General features: G+C 38.5%; 1 protein-coding gene across 4 annotated transcripts in view; it reads right to left on the bottom strand.

The window, feature by feature from the left end:
* Positions 1 to 25,591, bottom strand: part of mylk4b (myosin light chain kinase family, member 4b) — a 36,456-nt gene extending 10,865 nt beyond the window's left edge. For 3 of the 4 annotated variants that reach the window (XM_047374026.1, XM_047374028.1, XM_047374029.1), the window contains exons 1-2: positions 3,331 to 3,959; positions 2,313 to 2,394 (exon numbers count right to left, since the gene is read on the bottom strand). In XM_047374026.1, the coding sequence (XP_047229982.1) occupies positions 2,313 to 2,394; positions 3,331 to 3,825 (577 nt within the window). In that variant the 5' untranslated portion in view covers positions 3,826 to 3,959. Of the gene's footprint in view, positions 1 to 2,312; positions 2,395 to 3,330; positions 3,960 to 25,281 lie in introns of those variants that run through there. The other variant, XM_047374030.1, reaches the window with a different exon arrangement.
* Positions 25,592 to 25,952: the final 361 nt, after the last annotated feature.

The raw sequence follows: 25,952 nt of genomic DNA, 5'->3' as shown, positions 1-25,952 counted from the left end.
TAGCAAAAATTTTCAAAAAAATGCTTTTATTTGTATGTTCACTTTGAATCACTGGCAAACAAAATGTACTTTCTGAAAAGTTCACATTTCCAGATATTGATGGAGGTGATAGTTCCAAGCTTTGCAGGTCATAGTTTGTCTTTATAAACCCCTCTAAAGTTCTGAAATTAATATTTCTGTATTTTAAATTCATGCTACTTCAATTTCTTAAGGAAGTTTGGGGATGGTTATTAATTTTGATCCATAAGGGCATCCTGTAAATTGGTTTTCCACTTATCAATGCTTTTTTCATTCCTCTGACTCAGCTCCTGTGAATGCTCATCTTTTATTCACTTACATAACTCTCAAAGAGGCTTTAGAGATTGCAGATAAAGAAATTCAGCTTAATTTAGAGCAATGAAAAAACTATTCAACATATTTAGCCAGATATATGAATTGCTTGGATCTTGGTTAGGCCAGAAATCTGTTCACAGAACATCAATGGAGATCATTTGTATGTTTTGCATGTTACCAAACAGCAACATAGTTTTGATATTATCTATTTTTAGGCAATATAACTAACTTGTCTGAAGTAAAAATCTATTAATTAGATACTAGTGAGAGACTAAAAATAGCAGTTTTACTTTATTCACCACAACTAGAATGGCTGAATTCTAGACCTGAGTGTTGTCTAGCAACAATTTTCAATTGGAAGAACAAATTATGATCTCAAATATTAAATTTTTCAAGCCTGAATAGATTTTTGTTTCTGTAGAACATTACTGTAGATGTAAAAGGTCATTATTCACAGTAAGTTTTTGTCATGTGATAGCTAAAAGTTAATTACAAGACAGGCAAGCCACGCCACTTACCTCACTGCAACAAGCAAACCTGAAAGATTCGAGTTTTAGCAGTAAAATGTCCTTTTTAGTGTCTCAGAATGGAAAAAGAGGTGTCTAATATTGCTTATTTTATTTTTGCTCAAATATTTTGCAGTTGTGAGGATTTGCTTCCCTAATTTTATAGAGCATGACTCTTTTATTTATAATCTGAATGAGGTAATTTCTTTACTCCCATATTTTGTTAATAACAAATAAGGAAGAGTGAATGCACTACTGCGCCTAGTAGGTATTCAACAGTTAAAAATCGTTTCCTGATAGTCTGGATTCTATAAAGGCGTTTGTGGTGTTTATCTTTGTCTAGATGAAATCCTGTTTAACAGGTTTGTCAGTCTTGTTCTTCAACCCAAGCAGGATTTTGTTACCATAAAAAACCTGTCCTTATGTCAGGGCAGGCAAAAACTTGCATTCAGATTGCACAGGGATTTTTTTTATTGTATTTAACTTGTTCATTTTTTAATTAATTTTGGTATGAGAAAGCAAATAATTGAAAAGATCTTTTGGTCTTACTTCATAAACTGAAAAATCAGCCACTGAAAAATGGTTTTACCCTCTATTTCACATCTAGCCAGCCTGTTTAAAGATCTGATTGTTGGTCTTTGTTAAAAAAATCAATGACGCTTCACAAGTTTTAACTAGGCATTTCTGTTAGTGATGGCTAAACCTTACAGTCCTCACATGCCAATCAAAATATCTTAAGGTAAAAATCATTTGAGATTATAAATTCAGGGGATTCATATTTTTCCACATAATGTATGGAAAATAAAAATACAATTCATTTAATTAGTTTGGAAAGATTACTATATCATCATCAAATTTAGTTTACAGATGTTGGTCCATAAATTTATGGACAAGAAAAATTTGACAATAAAATGACCCAAAAATATAGTTAAAAATATAAATAATTTACAATTAAAAAAGTAATTTGACATTAAAACATTTTAACCAGTGCATCCTCAGTATGGAGAGGTAGTGGGAGGACCACAAAGGACCTGTGGGGAGTGGTGGCCTAGTGGTTAGAGAGCAGGACATTTCATCCTGGCCACAAGTACCCTGGTTCAAATCCCATAGCCTGCCACTTTGGGTCCCTGAGCAAGACCCTTAGCCCCTGAATGCACCACACAATGATGCTGCACCCTAAGGGATGGGTTAAATGCAGAGGACAAGTTCTCCATTGTGAGATCAATAAAGCCTTTATTATTATCCAGGTTTTGCTTCAAGTTGACCTTTAAGTTTCAGGAAAGTTTAGGGGGTATTAATAACATTTGCAGTTTTTACTTGTGTAATCTTGCTTGAAAAAACAAAATTATTCTCTAGATGTCCTTTCACGTTATATGCCTGTCAGCTAATCTTCTCTCAGCCTGTAGTTTAAGATGATATTAATAGGACCTGAGGTAATTTTGTGGTCAAGAGTTACATCAAGTTTAGGTTTACCTGATGAATCTTGAGGTTTCCTTTTCTTCTGGGATTTCCCTCCCTTCACACTATGCTTGGCTTTGTCCTTGTCATCTTTTGCCTTTATTTATGGAAAAAAGGAGGAGAAATAGCGTACTGTAAACATGTGTTACTACAATTTGAGTAAGGCATAAAGGTTAACGAAAGGAAGGTAATATCCATGATGACACACGTTTCAGATGGTACAGGTGTATGTTTCTGTTTGCATAATGGTGGGATGCCAAGACAGAGTGTTTGTTTTGTTGCTGTGGTGCCTTCATAACTCAAAGGCCATGTTCTGCACAGCAGATGCCTCCCCTTAAAGAAGAAAGGTCACATATTCAGCAGCAAACACCATGTCACAATGAAAATCTTTCTCAATGGTATTTGTTGAATACAGATTCAAAACTTTTGGATGCAAGATATAGGCCATATGGTGCATAGAAGTCAGTTTACTGTACAGGAGAGAGCGCCAGAACAACACACGAGCGTGAATATCCTTCAGAAAGAAGAACTGTCTGGTAGGGTTCTTATTGTTTTACTCACACAGTATGACACACACTCCAGTACATTCTGTACTAGCATACCATCATCCGTTAATTTGTCACTCCAGTCACCCACTCAGAAGAGACCAGACAAGTTTTGTAATGACTGCATTCAGCTGCTGTTCAGTGCGCAATCGCTGATAAAAGCATGAGTGTCTAAGTGTGATAACAAGTCTGACTCCAATCATCTACACCCAAGGGGTAAAAAACACAATCTCTGCGCAAAGGAAAACTACTTAACATTACTGAGTACGTCTTCTTAGTATTGTTAGGAACAGCGGAGTTAAAACAAGAGTCACATTGAAACAATAAAGAGTTAAAGCCAGAATAAAACAGCTTAAATGCATTCCGGGTCCAATAATAAATGTCATTTGAAGCACTTTAGTGACAGTTGAAGCTTTTATGCAAGTGTCACTCTGTTTCCCTGCACAGTACCTATAAGTCATTAAAGAAAACCTCATTTGTTTTCTCACCTTCCTGCTGGTTTTGTTTCCAGGTTGTTTGAATAAAAGCTCCACAAGCTTGGAGCTTTTCACCACCTCCCCAATGAAGCTGATCACCTGCTGGGTTCCCTCCACCAGCTTCTCCACCCCTTCCAGCCTGCACCCCTGACTCTCTATACGCTCCACAGCCCCATGCAACTCCCTGCAAATGGCCTCAATGCCTGAGCCACGTCTCTCTTCATTGGAGGAGGCCATATCCCGAACCATGCCTCTCACATCCTGTGACAGGCCGTCCAGCCGGATCAGGACGGTCTGCTGCATATTGAGCAGATGCTCCATCTGGGAGCTGAGGGAGTCGATTCTGCTTTCCATGCAGCGGAGGGATGCATCGTGATGAGAAGAGGAGGATGACGCCTGAGACCGGTCTGATCCATTCAAGGAAAATTTCCTTGCAGAAAGCTTCTGACCATGAAGCGGATTGGGATCGTACACTTTGGCTAAAGAGTTAACCAGGGTGGAGCTCATGATTTGTGTTAAAGTGCTCGTGAATACCAAAAACTACTTGTTCTGCTTCACATAATCACAAAGCAATCTGTGAGAAGGACCATAGTACAGGCAGAAGATGTGCTGTGGATGGAGGTCATAAATCTATCCCTCAAATGCTGCACGACAAAGCTGAGTTATAAAAATAGCAGGTGGCTCTTCCTCAAATTAAAGAGCAGCCCTCTGTGGACGTCAGAAGCTGAGTGGCCAGTGATAAGAGCTCTGAGCTTGGTTATGCAGCTGGGGATTGATTGGGGGGGCTTAGGTAGAAGGGGGGCGGGGGGTTGCTATGTGACATTTGAGCCACTTGAAAAAACCCTTCAGACAGGTGTCAGAATCCCAGGAATCTGGGCCTGAATAATGATGCCATAAGAAGTAAAGCAAACAAATAAAAATGTCCTGCCAATAAAAAAAGAACAGAGGATTCCCATAATTAAGAGCTTCAGCAGCTGCATCAGTGTGTGGTTCAGGAAAACATCGCTCCTGTCATTTAATTCCATTCAGGTAAAGTTTGTTTGTATAGTGCCAATTCATATACAATGTTATCTCAAGGTTCTTTACAAGAAAAATAGGTCCAAGACTCGCCCAGGACAAAATTTATGCAAGAGCCACACTGAACCCAGACAATTTAATTTAATTCATGTAAAAAAAAAAAAAAAATGTTATAAAACCCAAATGTAAAGTAGGTAATCAACTCAAGTCATCATGTCATTAACTTAGCAGCCATACGTCCTCCAACAAATGTAAGATGCAACGAAGTGTAAATCAAGATTTATGATGGTAAATCATTGCTAAAATGGGGATTTTTAAATTTAAGAGACTTTAAGACCCAGCAGAAACCCTTTTAAACAATGTAAAAGTAGAAAAAAATTAAGCAAGTGTGCATCTGTGCGAGGCTGTAATTTGGAACTCAGTGAATTACATTAGCATTAGGAGCCAACAGGGGATGCCAGTCCATTTATATCACTGCCTAGTTTCAACTCACTGCATGCGTCAGCACTGCAGAACTTTATTGATGCATCCACTGCTGCATATTTCCAAACCTAAGAATACATTTCCAACCTTTCGTGTACTATTTTCATTTATATTAAAAACAAACATACAATTGTATATTTAGCCGTTTTAATATACTTTTTATATATTACTTGTATCTCTGGTGACTTCTAGAAAGTGAAGTAATTTTGTTTTACTTGCCAGGATTGGATCGTTCTTGCCTTACTATTTCAAAAAATCTGTACATGGTAAACATTGTATGCATTGTTGCTGTAGAAAGCTTGAACATTTTTATGTTAACTCCTAAAACAAATCTTGCCAGCATCTTAATAAAGTCTCACTGTCAATGCAACGTGAGGAATGAGAAGCCAGCAGAACAAAACGAGGAAACTGGTGACCCCTGTCACAACTCAGTGTTTATGGAGCAGAAGAGGACAGTGGAAGATGGAACATTCTGCACATGTGCATTGCCAAGAGTTAAAGAGGAAGAACATGCAAACAAGTTCATATGCAAAGGCCTTCCGAGGCATGTCTGAGTCCACAGATTGAGCTCAAAATTTTCCATATCTCAGCACAGTTTTATCTGAACCTGGCTGGGTGACAAAGTGCTGGCGCCTATATAATGGCTCCCATCTGTCAGCACCGGAAAAAACCTGACCTATACTGTGTCCCTCGCACGGTTCCCAGTTCAGACAGCCTATCAGCTGTCATGGTGAACACTTGCATCCCTGGTGCCTGTTTACCAACTAAGGTGAGAATAAAATAGGACACAGTACAGAGACAGAGAAGTACCTGTTGAAATACATGTTTTGTTAAGTGAGGAACATATTACCAGTTACAGTTATTGTCCCAGGGGTTTATTATATAGGATTTAAAAGGTTTTAAACATAGAAAGTAAACAAAATTAAAACATAACGCTCAATAAGACCCAACAATACAAACAAAGTAATCAACAGTAAAACATAATACAAAAGCTAGTAAGAACTTTTCTGGAACTTTCAAAATCAATCGCATTAACCTACTTCCAGCACAGCCAGGAACAGACACAAGAGCGGTAACAGCGGACTTCCTGTGATGTCACTGTTTGAATAAAAACCAAGCATTCCAACAAACAGACCTCTCCCACGCACATCCCCAGCGGAACTGAAAGAAGTAACACACAGCAAGTTAAAGTCTCCTTGCTGGCAAACAGACATAACTCTTCAAACTGGATCCAAGAGTGTCATATGATCACATGATTGTATGCACAAAGTTAAGTAGGAATGAATTGCCGTTTGTGTATCCAGCATTCATTCACACAAAGGGGTAATTAAGGTGCAAGCGTGGCTTCACTTTTCTTTCTGAGGCCTACAGAAGCAAATGTTACAGAGGGTTGCCAGCAGAGACCCTGTCGCTGTAACGCCAAGTGGAGCGGTTTTCCAGGTATGAAGGAAGGACAAATGTACCGCAACACAGCACACCTCTCTGCGTGCAGTTTGGACCAGGCCGGCAGAACGAGACGCCCCTTTCCCATAGCTACGGAGGTTAGATGCAAGCTAACTCTTTGTTCACCGTGGATGCTTCCCTTAACTTTGTCGCCCCAGACAAATTCTCCTCAGCACAGTTCACGTAAGAGGTAGTGTTTGGGCAGAGAAGATTATTTTAGAGTTAAATAATCAAAATAAGGTTTGTTTTGTGACGTTTGTTTTGTTTGAGTTCAGAAACTCAACTAATGATGTGTTCTGTGTTGTGTTTTTAAAGTTAAGGCATACTTTATTTAAAGGGTGGTTTTTAAACGCAGGAGATCGGCCATAACGTGCTGTCCACGCTTATGCATTTCAACCCTTTTATTAATGGTATTTTAAAGGTATGCGTTTGATTCTGATAACAAGCTATAAGTTTCTTTTGTTATCTCCAACCACAAGCGGCTAAGAACATGTGCACTTTATGAGTCAGCTAAAGATCATTTACCCAGAAAGGTTGTTAGTTTCCAATCAAGGAAGTAATATTTCCTTAAATATCATTTTACTAAACGTGATAACTAATGAAACACCATTAAGACCCATTTATAAAAAGGTTAGGATCTTATTCAAAATAACATTTCCTTAAATATTTTAATATTTTAATATTTCTTTAAATATTATTTTAATAAATAAAGGCAGCTAATTAAACGCTGTTGAGAATTAGTCATCATGAAGGTTGGTTTTATTCAGCAAATTATTCTTTAAAATGTCAAAAATAATGTTTTATCTGATCTTGCATTGTTAATGGTTGTTTGAAGGTAAACCAGTTATTGCCTAAGTTAGATCCAAGACTAACTTAACTTTTTTCCAGATTTCCAGATTCTTCAAGATAATCCTTGGTTCTCAAACATAAACATTGTATGGTAATATTGCATCACTCTTTCATCATGGTTTTCAATCTTCATTATTGATTCACTTGTTTATATTGTACATAGCCCATTAGTCTACCATATTCTTTCATTTTGCTTGGTAGTTTAGTTGTGTTAGCATGGCAAAGAGTTTGTTGGTTGAAATATGTTTACTTTGAGTTGACTCATTTTTGTTAATACATTTTTGTATTTTTAGAAATTGTGTGAATTCATTCTGTGTGTGTGCAGAGTTATGCCGTTCAATAATGCCAGTGGTTGGCTCATCCCTTTCAATTTTGTCCTAATACCACACTGGGCTGGTATTCATAGGACAACCCTTGACAGACAGAAATATTATTATTCAATGAAATATAAAAGTATTAAATTCACAACTGAAGATAGGAAGGTGGCAATCATTTCAGTTAATTAGATAGATGGACTGAATTATATATTATATATTGAGACAGCTCTTTTGAAATAGATGCAACTCTCACCAGCTACCTATAAAACTCTATCAACACTATACACCAGGAAATCTGCACCAGGACAGACATGTTAACTCATATGTTGGTTAAAAAGAAGTGGGCCAAAACCTATGCCTTGGGGTACACTAGTATTAATTGTTCGAAGACAATGTTGTCTCATCAACAATAACAATGCATTTGTCATGGTTAACAAGAATTGATTTAAACAAGTCTAAACCTATTTTTAATATTGTGGTAAGAATATCATGGTTTATGTGTCAAATGGCTTTTCAAAAATCCAGAAACACTGCTCCACCTATTTTACCTTGATCAAGTGCTGATTTCATCTATTTTATAAAGTGGCAATAAGCAGTCTCCGCAAAGCAATGAGGACGAAAACCAAAGTAATTAACTTTTTTATTTCTAAATCCACAAAACAAAAACAAAAATTTTATTTTTTTTATTTTGTCTTTTGAAAATGTATTCATCCTCTTTAGCCTTTTTTACTATAAACTACTGCACGGATTTTCAATATTGGCATTTTTAAATTATAAAACATTGTGCAGAAGACACTATAAAAGTAGTTTTGACACTTGTTATACGTTAGGTATTTACATTACAGAGACCAATCAGAGCAGAAGGAAAGTAATAGCTGATTGGTCTGTTGTTGGTGTCAGCAAGAGGTTTAACTGTACCCTGTCAGGGAATCTCTGAAATCCCCACTGTTAGGAAAAGGTTACACATTAAGATGAGAGTCAGCCGAGAAGGGAGAGCTGTTCAGGTACGAGACTAATGCTGCGGGGCTACTCTCACTGTGTATAAAGTTACTCAGCAGGATGTACAAGACAACACACAATGCTTATCATGCATCCACAGGTTTTCCATTCACCCAGTGTCACGCTGGTGGAGCAGTCTTCAAAACAGGGCCACAAGCTTTACTCAGGAGCTACAATTATACATGGTGTCACATGCAACAAATGTGGGCTCCTGTATAATAAGCTGCTGTTTGAAGTCCACATTTAGAAATACAGTAGCTATGCAGGAGGAAGCTGAAATGCAGTAGTGTGTTTTACATGTGTGTGTCTTGGAAACTCACCAAGATTTTTTAAGCCGCCTGATCCTGAAAAAGATAATTGTTATTTATCAGTCAATATTTAGGTCAATCTTCAACAAACTGAACATTTGTTTGGATTGTAGCTTTTATTAATCAGAAAACAAAGAGCCTCACAATTGCTTATCCAAATAAGAGAAAAAATATATACAGGTCCTTCTCAAAAAATTAGCATATTGTGATAAAGTTCATTATTTTCCATAATGTCATGATGAAAATTTAACATTCATATATTTTAGATTCATTGCACACTAACTGAAATATTTCAGGTCTTTTATTGTCTTAATACGGATGATTTTGGCATACAGCTCATGAAAACCCAAAATTCCTATCTCACAAAATTAGCATATTTCATCCGACCAATAAAAGAAAAGTGTTTTTAATACAAAAAACGTCAACCTTCAAATAATCATGTACAGTTATGCACTCAATACTTGGTCGGGAATCCTTTTGCAGAAATGACTGCTTCAATGCAGCGTGGCATGGAGGCAATCAGCCTGTGGCACTGCTGAGGTCTTATGGAGGACCAGGATGCTTCGATAGCGGCCTTTAGCTCATCCAGAGTGTTGGGTCTTGAGTCTCTCAACGTTCTCTTCACAATATCCCACAGATTCTCTATCGGGTTCAGGTCAGGAGAGTTGGCAGGCCAATTGAGCACAGTGATACCATGGTCAGTAAACCATTTACCAGTGGTTTTGGCACTGTGAGCAGGTGCCAGGTCGTGCTGAAAAATGAAATCTTCATCTCCATAAAGCTTTTCAGCAGATGGAAGCATGAAGTGCTCCAAAATCTCCTGATAGCTAGCTGCATTGACCCTGCCCTTGATAAAACACAGTGGACCAACACCAGCAGCTGACACGGCACCCAAGACCATCACTGACTGTGGGTACTTGACACTGGACTTCTGGCATTTTGGCATTTCCTTCTCCCCAGTCTTCCTCCAGACTCTGGCACCTTGATTTCCGAATGACATGCAGAATTTGCTTTCATCCGAAAAAAGTACTTTGGACCACTGAGCAACAGTCCAGTGCTGCTTCTCTGTAGCCCAGGTCAGGCGCTTCTGCCGCTGTTTCTGGTTCAAAAGTGGCTTGACCTGGGGAATGCGGCCCCTGTAGCCCATTTCCTGCACACGCCTGTGCACGGTGGCTCTGGATGTTTCTACTCCAGACTCAGTCCACTGCTTCCGCAGGTCCCCCACGGTCTGGAATCGGCCCTTCTCCACAATCTTCCCCAGGGTCCGGTCACCTCTTCTTGTTGTGCAGCGTTTTCTGCCACACTTTTTCCTTCCCACAGACTTCCCACTGAGGTGCCTTGATACAGCACTCTGGGAACAGCCTATTCGTTCAGAAATTTCTTTCTGTGTCTTACCCTCTTGCTTGAGGGTGTCAATAGTGGCCTTCTGGACAGCAGTCAGGTCGGTAGTCTTACCCATGATTGGGGTTTTGAGTGATGAACCAGGCTGGGAGTTTTAAAGGCCTCAGGAATCTTTTTCAGGTGTTTAGAGTTAACTCGTTGATTCAGATGATTAGGTTCATAGCTCGTTTAGAGACCCTTTTAATAATATGCTAATTTTGTGAGATAGGAATTTTGGGTTTTCATGAGCTGTATGCCAAAATCATCCGTATTGAGACAATAAAATACCTGAAATATTTCAGTTAGTGTGCAATGAATCTAAAATATATGAATGTTAAATTTTCATCATGACATTATGGAAAATAATGAACTTTATCACAATATGCTAATTTTTTGAGAAGGACCTGTAGTAATACATTAGAAATCTTATGCACACCAAGCAGCTTGGTGACAGATCTCTTATCTTTAGATCTTTAGCCTGTTCCAAGCCACACACCCCCCCCCCCCCCCCTTCTCCATCTCCATTTGGGCCCACTGACTCTTCCAGGGGTGTCCTTCGCTAAGGTGCATCTCTGCCTTCGTAGAATTCACCATACCAACATAATGACCCTCCTACCCCGCGTCGCCTCACTGTTACCGTTACCTTCTGTTACAGTTTCACATAACAGTGTCAAGAGGATCCTTGTCTCCTTGCTCACCATTAGCGGGTTTCACTTGAACTTATAGTGTGAAATATTCACTGATGTGATGAAAGATAGATACAAACACAAGGAGCAAAAATATTCATAGGAAGTGTCAGTAACTGAGACGCAGCAAACAACTATTAAAAATATCAGAGCTACAGAACACCTTTCAGTGTTTGGGTCTTGACTTTCTGAGTACTTTGTAAGTAAATAGCATTTGCCATGAGGTGTTTACCTCCAAAGAACAGCTGAAACCATGAAAAACCTACTGATGTACTTGTAAATTTAACCTCTGATAATCATAATGAATTATAACATATGCTAAATATAGGTGTAGGTCCTCATTCATCCATGTTTGTTGCACTTCTAGCTGTCCTAACCTTCTTAATTACTTTGTTGATTGGAGTTGACAAGTGGCAATTTTATTGTAGCTAATTTATGAAAATCAACACACATCTGCCTTATTTAAATTACATGTTCTCCTGTTTTTCCCACTTTGAAGAATAAATGAAAGAAATGGGTCTCCTTGTCACTTCATATTTATACCCCATGGAATTAGGATGTCATAGTAAAAGGTTGTTTTTAAATTTGTTTTCAACATATTACACTGGAATCTCTGTTAAGGCTGTACAGCCCAGCATTTTCCTTTGTTGTACAAGGACAGTAAATAATTCTGGTGAGTACTCACTGAGGAGTTTGGATTTAACCTCAATAGCTCCACCTGCTGCTCCCTTTCTTGGCACAAACGTCATGTTTCACCACTGGCTGATGACAGCCAGTTCTTGGACATTTTAGCTGCCATGATAAGATTCATTCTGCTCTCCATGTTTCTACTTTGGGGCAACACTAACCAGTTCTTTTCATGGAAAACAGTTGCTGTGTGACCTCAGCTGAGTGTGTGAGAGAGACAGAACCAGCCTGTAAATGTGTTACATAAGCCATGTCAGAGTGACTGATTTTTAAATAGATGCACACAAGACCCTCTTTCCTCACTATCCTTAGCGTTCCAACTCACTTTTAGTGATATGCAGCTTGAACACAACTACTCATGAAAGGATTGTATTTCAAAGTCTCTGTTAAGATTTTGCACTGACACAACCCAGGAGCGCTTTTGTTTTGTTTAGACCAGTTTTTACAGAATGAATATGTTGCATTTATGTTGCAATTTAACATATATTTTAAACAAATAAATTCTACAGATTCTTAATACCTTGTAACACATTCTTTCGGCTTTGAGGTGTCAATTCCAAACTACTCTTAAGAATAAAACATATATTATTATTGTATATTATTTTATTTACTATAAAATGAGAATATTTCATTTAGTAAGTGTGTAAAAAATAAATTAGATGACGAATGACAAAAGTTGAGTGAAGGGCTTGTACATGCAGATTTCCACTCTAAGCCAAAACTGCAATTGTGCGACATGATTTATGCAATTTTGTTTAAAACAGCATTTCCGATGCCTTTATGTAACACTATTTGATGTATTTGTTAATTTATGTTTGTGCACTTTATCAATATTCTAAAAGCTAGCAACTAATGGAAAATTAGACAATACAGAATGCTGAAATTATGTTGATGAATTAAAACAATAGGTGACATAATTTAAATACAAACAAAATTATTCTATGGAGACTGGCAAATGCCCGCTGCACTTCTATGTTGATACCACTAGATGGCAGAAGACATCTGCAGTCTCAGGAATGACGAGAGTTGAGGGAATTCAGAAGCAGTAACATTTTGCTCAGGGGTCGTGCAGCTCTCTTGTTACTTTCAACACAAAGCTGCTGCTGTCGTGCATGTTAGTATTTACAGATGATGAGTGCTTGCCATGTCAGATCTACTGTACACGGTGGCAGATTATAAACAAGTCAATTTTCAGTCAAATATTTAGTTAAGTGCCGATTATTGCATCATGTCGGTATAATTTTGCAGCTTCATACATTCTTATTTAAAACTGGTAGTAGACTATGCATGTTTTGTTAGGTCTATTAAATATGTGTGTCACTTACATTCACCACCCACTGAAAATAAAGCTGCCATCTTTTTGCATCTTTCACACATTAACATGCATTCTTTGTAGATTAGAATAGATATCTTTAATTTTCATGACAGTGAGGCTCAACCATAAAACTGGAAAATCAGTCTTTGTTACCCTGAACATTTCATGACTGAGAAAAGAAAGTTCGTTTTCATGAGATAGCAGGACACTAATATGAAAACATTATCAATAACAACCCAAAGCCGGATACTTTATCTTGCCATGAATGAATGCTGAACTTAAACAGTTCTCTTAAATAAGTAATCCGCAGCTTCTATATGCAGAAGTAAAAAAAAAATCCATTATTTTGAAAGCAGTTTGATCAAAGTATTTCACCCTTTACAGATTTCTTCTGCTATTGCGTTTTGACAAACATAAATGGTTCAGATCATCAAGCAACTTTTAATCTCAGACAAGGATAACCTAGGTGAATACAAAATGCACTGTTTAAATGACTATTACATTTATTAAGGGCAAAACTATTGAAACCAACCTGGCTTCATGTGAAAATTATATTGCCCCCTACTTTAAACAATGATTTAACTGTGATTAACCACATTTTTTTGGAAAGCTGAGCTCAATTTAAATAGCCAATCTAAGGCCTGATTACTGTCAGACCTGTAGAATCTGAAATAGAACCTGGCAGACAACAGGAGGTATGTAAAAATATCCCAAAAAGCAATATGTCATATCTTCAATATAAAGGAAAATATGTGAAACAAACTATTTGACATCTACCAAGCTGGAAATGGTTACAAAGCCATTCTTAAGGCTTAAGGACTCCAGTGAACCAAAGTGAGAGCCATACACTTCAGGAAAAAACGTCCCAAAAAAAACATTTAACAGCAGTGAGCCTTCCCAGGAGGGCGGGCATACAATTAGTCAAAGGGCACATCGATGATCATGATTTCAAGTTTTGGTATGGCTTTGAAGACATCCTGATTTAAATCCACCTGAGCAGCTGTGGCATGCCTTAAAACAGGCTGTTTATGCTCGACAGCCCTCCATTGCAGCTGAATTGAAACAATTCTGTGAAGAAAAGTAGGCCAAGATTTCTCTGCAGGGATATAGAAGACTGACTGTCAGTTTTCACAAGTGCTTGTTGGCAATCGTTGCCATCAAAGGAGGCACAACCTGTTAGTAGGTTTAGAGCATTTATTTTTTCACACAGAACCAGATTAGTTTGGATAGCATTTTCCAATAATAAATGAAAACAAAATGTAATAATTAAGGTGACTTTTGTCAGATCCTAATTTTTCTTGATGAACTTCAACTTTAAGTATGACAAAAAAGCAATAACAAAATAAATCTGAGAGCTGGCAAATAACACTGTGTCGATGCAACAGTTTCCTCTGTGAAATGAAATATATATACTACAGACCTTAATTTACAAATAAAAAAATAAGGAAGAGAAGAAGAATTTAAAAGCAAAACCAAATGTCTGTCAAAGTCAGTAATATTTCTTGAAATGTGTTTTTTTTTAAAGACAGATTTCAACACTGTTAGAAGGTGAAGGCAAACAATTTCTAAGATTTGACATCGTTATCATCAGAGGAGGAAGACTCCTTCATGTTTTGGCATCTCTGAGGGGTTTTGTGTTTTTCTGGTTTGCAACTATTCAGTTCCAGGTGGCTGATTTTCTGAATAGTGTGTTGCTCCAATTCAAGGTCTGGGTGTATGTTTCCCTCGGCTCATCCTCCAATGTTTGAATGCAGTGTAGCTGTGATTCAACCCGACCACAGTACCTTTTGTGCAAGTAATACAGGTCCTTCTCAAAATATTAGCATATTGTGATAAAGTTCATTATTTTCCATAATGTAATGATGAAAATTTAACATTCATATATTTTAGATTCATTGCACACTAACTGAAATATTTCAGGTCTTTTATTGTCTTAACATGGATGATTGTGGCATACAGCTCATGAAAACCCAAAATTCCTATCTCACAAAATTAGCATATCATTAAAAGGGTCTCTAAACGAGCTATGAACTTAATCATCTGAATCAACGAGTTAACTCTAAACACCTGCAAAAGATTCTTGAGGCCTTTAAAACTCCCAGCCTGGTTCATCACTCAAAACCCCAATCATGGGTAAGACTGCCCACCTGACTGCTGTCCAGAAGGCCACTATTGACACCCTCAAGCAAGAGGGTAAGACACAGAAAGACATTTCTGAACAAATAGGCTGTTCCCAGAGTGCTGTATCAAGGCACCTCAATGGGAAGTCTGTGGGAAGGAAAAGGTGTGGCAGAAACGCTGCACAACGAGAAGAGGTGACCGGACCCTGAGGAAGATTGTGGATAAGGGCCGATTCCAGACCTTGGGGGACCTGCGGAAGCAGTGGACTGAGTCTGGAGTAGAAACATCCAGAGCCACCGTGCACAGGCGTGTGCAGGAAATGGGCTACAGGTGCCACATTCCCCAGGTCAAGCCACTTTTGAACCAGAAACAGCGGCAGAAGCGCCTGACCTGGGCTAAAGAGAAGCAGCACTGGACTGTTGCTCAATGGTCCAAAGTACTTTTTTCGGATGAAAGCAAATTCTGCATGTCATTCGGAAATCAAGGTGCCAGAGTCTGGAGGAAGACTGGGGAGAAGGAAATGCCAAAATGCCAGAAGTCCAGTGTCAAGTACCCACAGTCAGTGATGGTCTGGGGTGCCGTGTCAGCTGCTGGTGTTGGTCCACTGTGTTTTATCAAGGGCAGGGTCAATGCAGCTAGCTATCAGGAGATTTTGGAGCACTTCATGCTTCCATCTGCTGAAAAGCTTTATGGAGATGAAGATTTCATTTTTCAGCACGACCTGGCACCTGCTCACAGTGCCAAAACCACTGGTAAATGGTTTACTGACCATGGTATCACTGTGCTCAATTGGCCTGCCAACTCTCCTGACCTGAACCCCATAGAGAATCTGTGGGATATTGTGAAGAGAACGTTGAGAGACTCAAGACCCAACACTCTGGATGAGCTAAAGGCCGCTATCGAAGCATCCTGGGCCTCCATAAGACCTCAGCAGTGCCACAGGCTGATTGCCTCCATGCCACGCCGCATTGAAGCAGTCATTTCTGCAAAAGGATTCCTGACCACGTATTGAGTGCATAACTGTACATGATTATTTGAAGGTTGACGTTTTTTGTATTAAAAACACTTTTCTTTTATTGGTCGGATGAAATATGCTAATTTTGTGAGATAGGAATTTTGGGTTTTCATGAGCTGTATGCCAAAATCATCCGTATTAAGACAATAAAAGACCTGAAATATTTCAGTTAGTGTGCAATGAATCTAAAATATATGAATGTTAAATTTTCATCATGACATTATGGAAAATAATGAACTTTATCACAATATGCAAATATTTTGAGAAGGACCTGTAGTTTTGCTGTATTTACCTTGGATTGCTGATTCTTTCTGTTTGGCAGTAATTGCATAATTGTTTTTGCTTTGTAAGTCTTTGTAGGGAGACAATGAAAAGGTGTAAACACTTCAAATTTCAGTTAATGACTTTTTCCACCTTTAATGTGACGTGAAGCGTACAATTCAGATAAATAAATATATCTATTAGGTTGAAATAAATAAGAGCTGAAATAATCTTGTTGTGTAAGTCTGCACCTCAAACTATTACTTTGTTGAAGCACGTTTTCATGCCAGAACCCATAGTTCTATTTGGAGAAAAGTAACCCCAGATCAAACACTGTCATGTTTCACTGTAGAGATTAAATTGTTTTCATGGTGTGCAGTGCCTGGCTCCATTTGATCGTTCTCTCACCAGGTTCTGGGAGATTTTAGACAATATGAAAAGGCTTCTGCACTACTTAACAGACATATGGAGGATTCAGGGGATTGCTGTCAAATGTAGAAGACAGCCAGTGTTCGTAAGAATTTCCTGCAGTCCTTCATTGCTGCTCCTCTGCTCTTGACAGCCTTCAAGATTTGGCGAAATGTCCAGTTTTAGTAATGTCACTGTTTTACCATAGTTTATCCCAGTTAATGGTGACTGTTTTCACTCTAATATGGGATACTTAAATAGTACTGAGAAGTTTCTGCAAACGTTAGCAAAAGCATGCAAAGTCAAGAAAGCTAAACTTTGTTTTAGGTTAATCTGAACCAGCACAACTCAACATGAACTCAAGAAGAGTGAAAGCTGAAATGAAATTAAAAAGGGATTTAACAAGTATTGCACACTTATGCAGCCATGTTTTTAAATCTAAAATTAAACTTTTCCTAAACAAAATATTTAATTTTCAGTTGAATTAATTAATGTTACATATCTTCTGTATACATCAGATTAATTTATGTTGGTTGCATGCTTTCTGGCTTTTTCAACATGGGTGTGGACACACTTTAGTGATATAAACCACTCACAGTCTCTCCTTTAGAAACTCTTATTGTCAGGCCAAACATTTGGAAGCAACTTCAGGTTTCTGTTCATAATACCTTTCTTAAAACCCAGAAAGAGACCTAATTTTTGGGGAGGTATTTACCATTTCCTTCATTTACCGTTAGGTCTAGATAGATGTTACCAGATGTTTACAAAAGAAAAGAAAGGCTTGGAGTCGAGACGATTTGGAAGAGTTAGAAAGTCAATGCAAAGTGAAAAACAAATTGAAGTTTTCACATTTTACATGTAGTATAAAGAAAGATACATCAACATATTTTCTATTTATGTCCTGTACTGAAAACACCATTGTTTTGCTGTTAAAGACATGCAAAAGAGTACACTTTGAGAAATATTTTGTATGCCAACTGTTGTCAAAGTGACCAAGACGTATGTTAGTGGTTTGTAACTTGCAGCTTGTGACATGACGTCAATCAGGTCTTCATAAATTCACAGCACCCACTGCCAAGCTAAAAACACAGAGCTCCCCTACATAACAAATCCCAAATTAACTTGTACTGTAGTGGTCCTGCCACTCACAGATGTATTAGCTTACCACCTGCCTCTCTCAAACGCCGCCAATCCCAGAGTCACCTGACGTCTGATCTGGTCCAAGGGCTGCAGACATCCCTCTAACACTGGAACCCCTCTGAGGAGGTACCTCTTCAACATTCTGGTTTTTTTCTGGTTTTTTGGGGATCTGTTTGGTCACCACCCAGACTGACACCCAATTTTTAACTGCCTGCCTGCATTAATTTCATTGCAACAACAGTCCAGAATCAGCTATGTTAATTAACACAACATTCTTTATTTATTTGATTTACATTGTTGTAATTAGTTATTTGGCATTTTCTGGGATGTGTCCAGGTCCTAGTTTATTTGTTCCATCTTTATTTACAATGCTGATATATCTTTATTTAGCCTTGACCCAAGTAGATAAATCATTTCATTTGATCCTCGTCAGAACTCAGGAGTTTTTTAACATGAGCATCTCAAACAAAATACAATATCAGAGATTATCTTTTAGACATGTGCCTTTGATGAAAACTATGCTTTTTGCCTCCCTTTAATAAGCTTCACAGGGATTTTTCAGACCTGTGCAGCTAATAAGTTATGCAAACGTATGAAAGTAGACACCAGTTCAGAGGGTACAGTTGAGCAGGTGAAAGTAGCACATTCCCTGTGAGTGTTCATACCAGAGAGAGATGGCAAGTAAATATGTTGGTTCTCTTTTGATTAACGCAAGAAATAAAGGGGGAATCATAACTAGCTAAGTGATCCTCTCATTTAAAAGAGGTGATAATGTTTCTTAATGCTGCAATAGTCTATTAGAACTAAGTTGCACTAGCAGTATATAGCTTATCATATTGTAAATATTTGCATCTAGTAAACTCCAGCCTATTTATATAAGAAAATTATCCATAAAGTATTTAACATTTTATGTCATTTGACTAGACAAAACTACATTTCAGCATTGTATTACAGTCACTACTGTTGCACATAAAATTATTTAACCCCCACGGTAAATTAGGTTTATTGGCAAAATTTAAAATAGTCAAGTTTTTTTTCAATAATAAAACTACACACAAATGCTTTAAATTATTGAATAAAACCAATTTTAAAATGATTGTACCCAAATTCAACACTAAATGCTACCTCCAGTGACCACTGCAGACTCAAAATGATTTAACCTGCTGAGTAGAAACCAGAGCAGTTCACAAGTCATTCTTTCCCAAATCCAAGTCAAATATTAAGTCTTTCAGGGCCATGTCCAAATCAAGTCCTAAGTCTTTAGCCCCAATTCAGAGTCAAATCTCAGATTGTTTTGACCCATTAACAGCCCATAATCCACGAACGGCACTGGCTAAGTATCAAGCACATCCTTTCTCAGTAAAACCTGCGCAGCCGTTGCAGTCTGTAGCTCACACACTGGCTTCCTTTCACTGTTCATTACATGAGGTGAAAACTGTTAATAAGACTTGAGCCTCAGACCAGGAGTCCAAGTCCTTAGGGTACAAGTCTAAGTTGAGTCTGAAGTCTTTAATTTTTGCAACCTAGGGGCGACTCGAGTCAAAGTCTCAAACTCGAGTCGCCATCTTTGGTAGAAACTTCTATAGCAGCATACATTTGCATATCAGGTGTGCTCTCAGGTCGGAGTCTCATAAATGTATGCAGATCAAGGATTAAATTTAATATATAAGATGTAATATCTGTAGTGTCTTGTCTAGAGAATTGTCACTTAAAAGAACAAAATGTAGATTAAGTGATTAATGTTTAAAAATGTTTTTATTCTAGTAATTTTTTGACACAGTACAGTAGAAATGTGGTTTCCTTTGTCATTTAATTGCATTAAATATAAATTAAGGGTTAGCTTTTTCTGTTTTCAAAAAACAAAAAACAAATTAGAGTAGGCTTCACTATGATGCAAGGGTTGTTTAATTACATGAGATTTATAAAATGAATTGACAGTCATGACTTTTAAGTTTTAAGTCTATCTTAAACTCATCATGAGACAATTATAGCCTCTACTGTCAGTGCTGTTTTTATTTGTGCGCTAATTTTATCTCTTCGAGTAAGTCTGAGAATCTGAGTAGAAGCCCTTTGCACATTAGACACGGCATTTAAACAAGCTCCAGCTCACTGTGTAAAAGCCTCATTAAAAAAACATTTGGTTGGGCGTCACAAATTTCAACCTTTGAGTTTTAGGGCATGAGAAATATATATTCCCACTGTACATTAACAGTGCAATCAGTCATTTACAGCCCTTTGTGAAATTTCTGATTAATCTCCGCAGTTTGGTTTTAACCCCTCAAGGGGTTATAAATAGATATATTTAAATTATAAAGTTAAAATCACGAGCTAAAACAAGAAAATATAATGTATTGAAAATCAAATAATCTCCAGCTCCATGATTTTTGTTTACCTTAATAACCTATTATAAGCTGAAATTGAGGCAACATGTACAATACTTATTACTAGAACAATTACTTCCATTGACGTTCTGCTGATTTTAAACATTATTAAAGCTACCAAAATGTATTTTTCATGCTTTTTAAGTCGTTTTTTCTTTAGTAAAATGAGAGTTAGCTTGACCTGAGCAGTCTTTGAAAAACAAGAAAACTAGCTGGCTAAAAATGATAGAATAATTAATATAAGGGGCAAATCTTACACTTTACCTGCAGAAGACCAAGAACATTCAACAGGTTCTGCACAGTGCATCTACATCCACAAGATATCCTATGGAAACGTTCTCTGCAAAGTTTTGCCATTCATATTTTAGCTTGAGACCTTTGTACATGAACAAGGAGGTTACATTTTGGCTAGTGCTCAATGTGTATTTGTTGCCAAAATGAGCACAAACATGGCATTTTTTTGTGGAGAAGGCATTAAACTACCTCCATATAAAGACTTAAGACAAGATACAAGACGCAGGAAACTTGACAATCCTAGCAACAAAATTTCACCAACTGCATGGATCATACTTTTGGAGACAACTTGTGGTAAAACCATTAAGCTTTGTTGGATAGGAAAACCATCTAAGGAAAATGTAAACTGTCTTTCAATTGGCTGAAAAATTGAAAAAGATGGCTGAATGTCCTGTCTGCACACGGACATAGAGTACGGAGGGCCATATTCTGACGCTAGAGTCTGAGCCCCAGAACGTATTTTCTTCTGCTGTTTTTTTTAAACAATATGAATGGATTTGTTTGTGTGGATACATACAGGTCCTTCTCAAAAAATTAGCATATTGTGATAAAGTTCATTATTTTCCATAATGTCATGATGAAAATTTTACATTCAAATATTTTAGATTCATTGCACACTAACTGAAATATTTCAGGTCTTTCATTGTCTTAATACGGATGATTGTGGCATACAGCTCATGAAAACCCAAAATTCCTATCTTACAAAATTAGCATATCATTAAAAGGGTCTCTAAACGAGCTATGAACCTAATCATCTGAATCAACGAGTTAACTCTAAACACCTGCAAAAGATTCCTGAGGCCTTTAAAACTCTCAGCCTGGTTCATCACTCAAAACCCCAATCATGGGTAAGACTGCCGACCTGACTGCTGTCCAGAAGGCCACTATTGACACCCTCAAGCAAGAGGGTAAGACACAGAAAGACATTTCTGAACGAATAGGATGTTCCCAGAGTGCTGTATCAAGGCACCTCAGTGGGAAGTCTGTGGGAAGGAAAAAGTGTGGCAGAAAACGCTGCACAACGAGAAGAGGTGACCGGACCCTGAGGAAGATTGTGGAGAAGGGCCGATTCCAGACCTTGGGGGACCTGCGGAAGCAGTGGACTGAGTCTGGAGTAGAAACATCCAGAGCCACCGTGCACAGGCGTGTGCAGGAAATGGGCTACAGGGGCCGCATTCCCCAGGTCAAGCCACTTTTGAACCAGAAACAGCGGCAGAAGCGCCTGACCTGGGCTACAGAGAAGCAGCACTGGACTGTTGCTCAGTGGTCCAAAGTATTTTTTTCGGATGAAAGCAAATTCTGCATGTCATTCGGAAATCAAGGTGCCAGAGTCTGGAGGAAGACTGGGGAGAAGGAAATGCCAAAATGCCAGAAGTCCAGTGTCAAGTACCCACAGTCAGTGATGGTCTTGGGTGCCGTGTCAGCTGCTGGTGTTGGTCCACTGTGTTTTATCAAGGGCAGGGTCAATGCAGCTAGCTATCAGGAGATTTTGGAGCACTTCATGCTTCCATCTGCTGAAAAGCTTTATGGAGATGAAGATTTCATTTTTCAGCACGACCTGGCACCTGCTCACAGTGCCAAAACCACTGGTAAATGGTTTACTGACCATGGTATCACTGTGCTCAATTGGCCTGCCAACTCTCCTGACCTGAACCCCATAGAGAATCTGTGGGATATTGTGAAGAGAACGTTGAGAGACTCAAGACCCAACACTCTGGATGAGCTAAAGGCCGCTATCGAAGCATCCTGGGCCTCCATAAGACCTCAGCAGTGCCACAGGCTGATTGCCTCCATGCCACGCCGCATTGAAGCAGTCGTTTCTGCAAAAGGATTCCCGACCAAGTATTGAGTGCATAACTGTACTTGATTATTTGAAGGTTGACGTTTTTTGTATTAAAAACACTTTTCTTTTATTGGTCGGATGAAATATGCTAATTTTGTGAGATAAGAATTTTGGGTTTTCATGAGCTGTATGTCAAAATCATCCGTATTAAGACAATAAAAGACCTGAAATATTTCAGTTAGTGTGCAATGAATCTAAAATATATGAATGTTAAATTTTCATCATGACATTATGGAAAATAATGAACTTCATCACAATATGCTAATTTTTTTAGAAGGACCTGTAGGACTATGTTTGGTGGTATGTAAATGCTACTCATGTAAGTTTATTTCTTTTGGCTGCTTTGTGGATTTCAGTTGGATGGCATTCTCTTGCTTAAGCCCAACCCCCAATACTGGGGGCAGAATTTAACTTTTGTTTTCTTTTACTTTCTTTACTACAAGTTCAATTAGTCAGTGAGTCATTTTCTACTGCTTCTTCCATAGTGGGTCATGGGGAAGCTGGTGCCTATCTCCAGCAGTCTATGGGTGAAAGGCAGGGTACACCCTGGACAGGTCACCAGTCCATCACAGGGCAACACACATACAACCAAGCACACACTCATTCATACACCTAAGTGCAATTTAGAATGACCAATTAACCTAACAGGCATGTCTTTGGACTGTGGGAGGAAGCCAGAGTACCTGGTGAGAACCCACACATGCACAGGGAGAACATGCAAACTCCATGCAGAAAGACCCCTGGCTGGGAATTGAACCCAGGACCTTCTTGCTGCAAGGCAACAGCGCTACCAACTGTGCCATCGTGCAGCCCGCAAGTTCAATTAGTTAAACATAAACATATGTGGTATCCACAGAAAGAGCAGAATCTTGGCTAAAAGCTTATATAAACCATTTCTACAAACACCAAATACAGTTAAAACTAAAGGCAGCTGAATCAGAAAAAAAAAACTCCACAAAAAGACGTAACCGTAAAATTCGGTCTCAGCTGTTCACCACACAACTTCTACACACATGACCAGCATGTCTGCTGTGAGCAGAGAGCTCACAGATTCCAAAAAATACATTTTGTCGCAATCCATCCAGATTTTACTTAACCAGTAGCAAAGGAAGGCCAGAATTATCAATCCCATTTGAAAAACATAATTATTAACATAGTGATTGTTTAGATAGATTATGTCAATTCTCAGAAAAAATCAGTTAGATTTGCATGTTATTTTGAGCTCAAACTTCACAAAACCCCTTAGGGCTTAAGATTTTAAGAGAAATTTCCATATTATATAAAATTGATGATTTGTCTTATAATATCTGATACAAGCCCGCATTGAAATTCCTCCAGAGGCACTGACTACATATTTTGTAGGTTTTACAGTCTGGATCCTATCTTCAGTGTTCAATGGATGAGAAGCAAAGTAAATCCTGGACAGGTTGTCAGTCTATCACATGGAAATTCTTCTGTTATTATTATATTTATCAATAATTGAGTGAAGAATAGCAAAAGATTCTCTAATGTTCACTGTGAGAGAACTGCTGCACAGAGGAGCATCTTGGGGTCACAGAGTCTCTATAATATTCAAATGGTGCATCAAACCTGACAGATGATTCAAACAAGTTGAGAGTTATTTCTTCCTCAACAAAGCAACATGTGAGAGATTAAAAGGCCACAATCCATAGTTTTCAAAGCTACACTAAATTTCAACATCCTTCAGACGACAAAAAAATGTAAGAACCTAACCAGAAATCATGTTGTTGATAAGTAACTGCTTAAGAACGCAAAAGAAGCAGCAATAAATATTTTCAAATGATTCAGATTGGCCTTCGGAAGAAATCTAACACTTTAGGGCATTTTTGCTCCATCAGCATGTAATTAGGTTGCTTAAATTATGCATAAATAGGCCTGACTGTGGAGGATGGGCATTTATTTAGCATGTTGGCCAGATCAATGGTTCCAAAATCTTTACCTTGTTATGCCTCTAGTCTTTAGTTTTCCTTGATCATAGTTAAATGATGAAGCATGCAGCGATGGCAGCAAGTTTCAGTGATTCACTGTAACGCAGAATAAGTCATGCTGAGGTGATTAAAAACAGGCAGTCAGGACTGAAAAGCATCACATCTCCCAACTTTACGAGGAGTCAGTTACATTGCTACCAGCTAGTTTGTGTAAACACAATAAATGGAGAGTGTCTAAAGCGGACCGTCTTCTCTGGAAGGAAGGTTGCTGTAAGTGCAAATACTATTAAGTTCTTTCTTGTCAATAGGGTGCATTGATATAAAAGTAAAAAATAAATAAAAATGCTTCCGATGCATCAACTACTTCATCGAAAATATTTTATTACATTCCTCATCTACTCTCCACCACATATCTCATTACCCGGTAGTATTTTAGTGTATAATGAGGGGGACTACTTCTGGACTTCTTGGAGTGAAATTAAAAACTACTTGTAAATAATACCAGCGTAGCAGAGCTCAGATGTTTCAGAGTCTAATTACAAAAATAAGATACCTAAATGCAATGTCAGGTCCAGAGTAAGTCGGATCTTAACTAATCGGTTTCTATTCTTATATAAGAAGGTGAGTGGTGGCCTAGTGGTTAGAACAGGAGGTTTGCGTTCCGGAGGGGACACAAGGAGCCAGGTTTGTATCCCACAGACTGCCACTCTGGGTCCCTGAGCAAGACCCTAAGCCCCAGAATGCTCCCTGGTGCTGCACAATGGCAGCCCACTGCTCCCTGTGAGGGATGGGTTAAATGCAGAGGACAAATTTTGTTGTAATGTACATGTGTAATGACCAAGAAAGATGATTATTATTAAGAGAGATTTCATGAAAAACTGAGAGGGTCTTCCAGGAACATTTCTGTTGAGATAAAGCATGACAAAGCTAATTTCTTGGTGTATCTTTGAACTTTTATGTTTATAAGTACGAGACAAATTAACAGAGGAACAACTTCCACTGTCTCAGCTGGTAACTGAACAACACCTGTTGCACAGGTGTACAGACCACATTGTTCCCTGCTTTACCTGTGCATCTGCATGTACCGTTGTCCTTCCTCTCTTTCTGACGGAAAATAATTTCCACACTCGTCGCCAAAGAAAAGTGGCGACCAGGCACACACTTCCCAATATCCAGATATCTTTATCCTTTAGGAAGTTCTCCATATTGTTAAGGTTGCTCCTCCTGCTCCTCTTGTCAGCCTGATGATGTTGGAATGTCAGTCTTATCTTAATCTGTATGTCAGGATCTCAGGCAGCAAGGCCTGGGCTGGCACAACAGTTGTTTCTTAGGAAATAGCTGGAATCCAGTAGCAGGGCAATAAATGCTCAGTCTTTATCTCACTAAAGACTCTGACAAGGGCTGGGTTTCTGTGCTGTCAAGGCGCCCAGCGGCCCACCCACTCACCCGGCTTTCTTTCTGCCTCCCACCACGGGACCTAAAAGGAGAGAACATGCTGTCTCTGAGACGAGGTCGAGACAGGTGGTGTTGGTTTCTGGGTATCGCTGCTGTACAGAGAAACAGATGCCCGCTGCTGCTGCTGGCATGTTAGTAAGACCCTACATGTATCCTTCTAACTTCAGACGCAGCATTTTATGCAAACGTGCCTGATCTTTAGAATAAACCTGCTGCAGGCACCTGCTTTACCTTCGTATCCCTTATTATGTTCTGCTTATGCATTGCTGCAGATGCAAAATGT

This window comes from Girardinichthys multiradiatus, chromosome 9, assembly GCF_021462225.1.
Source record: "Girardinichthys multiradiatus isolate DD_20200921_A chromosome 9, DD_fGirMul_XY1, whole genome shotgun sequence".
NCBI lineage: Eukaryota > Metazoa > Chordata > Actinopteri > Cyprinodontiformes > Goodeidae > Girardinichthys > Girardinichthys multiradiatus.
The sequence above is the reverse complement of the archived record's forward strand: the minus strand, read 5'-3'. Positions and strand labels throughout refer to the sequence as shown.